Source organism: Temnothorax curvispinosus, unplaced genomic scaffold (genome assembly GCF_003070985.1).
Source record: "Temnothorax curvispinosus isolate PA1 unplaced genomic scaffold, ASM307098v1 QBEX01015297.1, whole genome shotgun sequence".
NCBI lineage: Eukaryota > Metazoa > Arthropoda > Insecta > Hymenoptera > Formicidae > Temnothorax > Temnothorax curvispinosus.
The window spans coordinates 184-6,302 of NW_020225077.1; the positions used below are offsets into that span (position 1 = coordinate 184).

The following is a 6,119-nucleotide window of genomic DNA, read 5'->3' on the forward strand; positions in this document are numbered from 1 at the left end:
AATTTGACGGATGTGTCTTTCCCATGAAATTGATCTACCTATTCACAGAAAATTCACGCAGGCGCATTTTCTTCTTTTCAGCGCCGAAACTTCATTCCAGTACGCGCACTCATAGGATACACTTGCTCTCTAACAGACATATTCTCCAACTTCAAGTTATAATTTAGAAATGGCGAAAATTTTTTTAACCAATATATTAAATACCGAAATGTCATTTCTATCTGGTTTTCTGTATCATCTACTACAAGTCATATTCTTGTTCTTTTTTTGTTTTTTACTATACACATATTTATTATCGACAATTCTAACATATTTATATGTAATCGTTGATACCAAATAAAATATATAAGAGTATAAATAGCTAATGTTTAATAGAAAATTGCGCATAAAAATCGTATTTGGAAGCAAAGTAAAAGAAATATATATACCTTTTTGTTTTTTTTTATTCAACATACACTTTAAAAATAAACGATTTCAATGCATCGCAGAAACTTGATGTAATAATACCTTGATTTGTATAATTTTTATCTTTTATATTTTTATTAACAACTTTACATATATATATATATATATATATATATATATATAATATATATATATCTGCGCATTTTTAACAAATTAATATTTTTATCTAACAATTAATATTTCTATTTTCTAAGCATGAATACTATTGCTTTTTCATTAGCTATATTCTCACCATGCTGTTATTAAATTCATACTTGCTTCGTTATCGTGTAGAATATATGACGGTAAAGTAAGATACCGAAGTCTTAACCAGCTATAATTAAAAATGTTTCCTTTAAAAACATTTATTTTTAATATGATACTTTTTTGAGATATTTTATATCATCTTACCGTAGCAAAACATTCCATAGATGCATGAAATAATTTACCAACACTCAAAGTAAACTCCTTGGTTTGTCTTTGTAACAGGAACAATATCATCTTCTGTATGTGTATTGGAGCTCTATACCACTGCGCATTGTACCTATAAAATTGTATATGCATAACGAATGACAAATTGAGACAGATCTCTATTAGTTAACTTCAGTGTTTACGCCGATTTATTTTACAGTAATATTAATTAATTTTTATTTTAATGAAACCACTCTTAAAAGATAAACTTTCACATATTTTATTTCATGAAATGTTCTTTACGCAGTAGAAAATACGTGATTATTATGATCCGATATAATCTGCCCGATATAGTTGGCTATAAACATATACGTGACACAAGCAAATACAAGAAAAAACGAAAATAAGAATTCCTCAACATTATTTCCATCAGATGATGCAATCTGAAAAACTTTTGGAATCAAATTCTTGACACATTTATTGGACAGTATTATTATTAATATGAATAACTTCGGGATAGCTCTCATACATTATTATACAAATTCAAAAACATACTTGAAATAGGTTGATGCTCACACAAACCACTCCACACGTTATTAAGCAAAACATCAGTATCTCGAATGCGTACAACAAATGCTTAGACAGTCTTCCAAAACAAAAAAATATTATTAAACGTATTGCATGAATATTATCGACGTAAATACAAACTTCATAGCTTGCCGATGAATGTTGACCGCATAAATTATGCCCTCGATCATCAGAATCTTATTTTTTAGCGTAATATTTTGTAAAATGTCGATACTCATTGCATGTTCAATACGATAGCTACAAATGTTATGTCGCAATTATATAGCAATTTATTAAAAGACACAAATCTTCAGCTAAAAACAAACTTTTACCAAAAAATTTTTTACCATGTTATACATATAAAGATAACACTTTTGTATGTAACTTGTATAACAGTCCTAATTATTATTGGACCGTTATATGTTATGGTAATTTTTACGTCTATATTCCTACCTAGCAATTCTAAACATTCCACAGGTATGTTGAAAATACGTAATAAGCATTGCACCTATTCCTACCATTACAGTTGCTCCGATGGAAAAAACTACGTACACATGGAACAAAATCAAATAGAAATACTTCTCTTGATCGACAAAATACTCTGTTATAATAAATAAATGACGTGACCGTTGGTGAGATATATTCATCGGTACATCAACATTAATCAAATTCGACCAAAATTGAACTATAATACTAACAAATATTCCACAAACTCCAAGTGCTAAAAAGCGTAAATAAATTGTTATTTAAATTTGTAGGATGTAATATTATAAATAAGGAGTAATATTATAAAATTATTTTATGTATACCGTACACATGTGTGTACGATATAAAATATATCTTTTAATAAAATCAAATTTTATTGCAAAATTAATAGCTATTTTTCTATTTTATTCAATTTATAAGCACATTTGCCATTTAATGTAAATACGTGACATTAATGCTTTAATAGGCCAATGCAATAAAATAAATCATATATAAATGCAGTATATATATGTATGAAAATTATAATATGCTAAAATCGATTTTACTCCACTTGACAGTTTATTGTGAGATATTAAATCGAAAATATAATTACATGCAAAAATCAACAAACATTGCCCTACCCGCAAGCGCAATCGTGTAACGATTAGCGATACAACTATATTTTTCTGCAATAGCAATTTCGTTTTTATCCCTTAATTCGTTCAGTATATGTTGAAGCTCCATCAATAACTTTTTCACCTGCCAATTTTTATTATCTTTCTGTATTACTATTGTTGTAAATATTAAAATACTTTTTGCTATAAAAATATATTTAGCAGACAAGTTAATCCTATTTAACGGATGCTCTGTAAGCCATTAACTTACAACTTCAATGTTAAGACGGAATGCGTTATATGTTATTATAAACGTTGTAAAGAAAGATGCAGAAGACAACACTTTGGTAACAAGGTCCGAAGTACACTTTAATACTATTAATGGTGTCAGCTGCAAATAGAGATAGTTTTGCAGAAATTTGCGTATAAATATCTGTTATTAATACTATTAATACTATTAAATAATAATACAATACATCAATCCTTGAAAAAGGTATGTAAAAACAGATATACACTTTTTACATATTTACGTCATATCATTACGATGCATATTTGCAGCATATGATCGTTGCGTATTAATTTCATAATACGATACGATAATGCGCCTTTGCCTATTATTATATCAATAATTTGATATGCAACAGTGCAACACTGTCTATTTAAACTGATACACTCTATGCGGATGCGCAACAAAATGTCCATTTTAAAAATTTATCGTTGCCGTTCATCCACACGTCGATAGATTCTCTCACTTTAATTACTTCAGATAATGTGAGTAACTATCCGCGCGAAAAATATTTTGACCATATTTTTGTCAAACAAGAAGTTGTTCCATCTTGTGCACATATCACGATATTATCACAACAAAACACGTCAGAGGAAGATAAATAAATTTTTATGAAAAAGTAAATTTCCAATTATAATTGTATACACATACATATCATGATGTTAAATTTATTTTGGTTTATTTTTTATATAAAGACAATTTCTCTAATTACAATTAAGGAAAAATATACAACTTGCGATGCGCAATTATATTATATATTTTTTTATTTAAATAAAAACACTATGTATTTTGTTTGTATTATTTATCCTATTAATTTATACTATTTTATACATAAAAGTGTTAATACAGGATGCAGGCACATGCATATAGAATAAATTGCGCGCGCATAGCGCATCTTGTAGTATTTTAATTTGGTACAAAAATCAAATTGCAAAATATAGATTAAAATAAATTATTCAGAGGTAAAAGATTGTCACACAGTAAAAAAATTGATTTTATAATAACGTTACAATATTCTTATCTTACCTGAAATATAATACCTGCTGACAGAGTAGCAGAGAAAAAGATAAACTGAAATTGAGCAAATTTGGATTGCTGATAAGGCCATAAACCAACAGCAAGCAATAGAAGTCTATTGAGACTGTAATATCGAGCTCCTAGATGTATCATTTTTCTGTGAGCTTCTAAGTATTACTGCAAAGACTGGAGACATCAGTGAGTATGCGTTCCCCTACTCTTTTCACTGGTCGATTGAATATTTCACATCTTATATTTTCTGATATAAATTTCAACGCAAATTTCATAATTTATGTCTATAATGTTGATTGCGTAAAAGTTTGCCAGAAGATCCAAATGCCCTTAATTCTATCAATTTCTCAGCAAATTGCGAATATTAATGTTATCGATTTACCGCTAAAGGTATCTCGACAGATGTGTTTTTCTCATGAAATTGAGCTACTCGCAAGAAAACCACGCAGGCGTATTTTCATTTCACCGCAAGCATTCGTGGGATACACTTATAGTCCTCAAGAGGCACGTCTCTCAGCTGAAATTTTTGCGATGCCAGATCTATCTGAGACGAAGCTCTAATGACTTCGTAAAATTAATTTTTCAAGAAAGGTAAAAAAACCGCCAAGTACACGCAATGTATTTTAATAAATTCAAAAATCCAATTTAAGTGGTAGCTTTATTTTTCATTCACAAAATTATATTACCTAACTTAACTCAAGTGACATGTATTTCAAAAAAAGATGTGAAATCTTTAAATTAAATTGCACCATTTGTAAAGAAAATATGTATATTGCTTTGAAAGATAATGGTTGTGCAACTACTTTAAAAAAATAAAACCCAAATGGTATCTTTATGTTCCTATTTAAGGGTCTTCATATTCCAACCCAAGTGGTAATAGCTTCTTAATTCTCTTTAACAAATTTTTAATATTACAAAGAATTATTTTAATTAGAAAGAATTAAAGAACTAACAGTACAAAATAAAAATATTTAATTAAAACAAAATAAATAAATTTCTTTTCTAAAGAAACTTGGCGCTGCTTTTTTACTTCTGTCGCATTCTTCCCTAAATTATGTTTATTGTTTTTTTATTTAATCAAAAATCTTAGTACTCATTTTTAAATTTTAATGTTTAAATTTCGAAGTCTAGCAGCGCCAAGTTTTTTTACAAGAAAAATTTATTTATTTTTCGGTCGGCTTATCGTACTTTTATTTTTGCAAAGTAGATAAATTCTAAAACAAGACGCCATTATTTGTTTTTAGAGAAATCAGATGTAAATGTAAAATGTAAAAAAAAAATCAAATGTGCAGAATTATGTATACGTACCAATGAGAACTAGTAGTAATAGTAGCAATGTAACATAAGTAACTAAAGTCGAAGTTAAAGCACAATTAGATTGCACATTACTGTTTCTTTCTTTTATTATTTCTGTATTATATAGTATTCTACTTTTACATATACATTATTTTTTATTTATTATTCTCTTCTACATACATATTAATGTTGCAACAGTGTCAAATGTTGAATATTGCAACAACTGATGCTTTAAAATTATTATTTGTATATAGTATTACTTATCGTCTTAATATAAATACATTATAAAATGATTGAATTAGGAACGTAAAATGATTGCTATAAGTTGGAATATTATATACATTGTAATTCGTCACTTCTGTAACTATTAATTTCTTTATTTGCGCACCACGTACCGCGCCTGACTCGTATTGCCATTTATTAATTTGTTGCTATTTTAAATGCATAGTTACAAATAAAATGTTAACGAAATATTTCAATATTTTAGCAACATAACATGCCGAGTGGGCACTTATAACGTGCAAGAATGTATCGATTTAAGGAGATTAGTTGTTCAAATCAGAATGATAAGAATTAGTTCAAAATTATGGAGGATATTCGTCTATATGGGAATTTGACGTTTATGCTAAAGTTGAAGACAATTGTCTGCATTGTTGTCGAGTAATTAATTACTGAAAATTAACTCTTATCTCTCTCTTATACACAGGCGACATAGCAAAAATGTTAAAACACCTGTAATGTAACTTTCGAAAGTGTATTAAAAATAATAAGAATTTAATGAAAATTGGTGCAAATAATTCTTTACATATTTAGGAAGAACTTTTATGAAGACTGAAATAATTTGTCTACATTCTACATATAATTATCAAGAAATTGTAAAAATAAAACAGCATATTGCCACATTTCAACGTGGATAATAACGAAAAAAATTACGAATAAGAAGAATTTAGCCAAAATATCGAATAAATCTTATTCAATTTAGGATATTTTTAATCAGTAAGCTCATC

The 6,119-nt window shown here is 27.8% G+C and overlaps 1 protein-coding gene across 1 annotated transcript; it reads right to left on the minus strand.

Moving 5' to 3' along the window:
• Window positions 1-634: 634 nt before the first annotated feature.
• LOC112465523 lies at window positions 635-4,195 on the minus strand. The gene is made up of 9 exons (XM_025033089.1): window positions 3,814-4,195; window positions 2,773-2,892; window positions 2,529-2,646; window positions 1,876-2,143; window positions 1,564-1,680; window positions 1,411-1,501; window positions 1,159-1,298; window positions 856-988; window positions 635-778 (listed from the first exon to the last, which is right to left on the minus strand). Exons 1-9 carry the CDS (start codon window positions 3,955-3,957, stop codon window positions 728-730), a joined length of 1,182 nt encoding a protein of 393 aa, XP_024888857.1. The 5' UTR covers window positions 3,958-4,195; the 3' UTR covers window positions 635-727.
• Window positions 4,196-6,119: the final 1,924 nt, after the last annotated feature.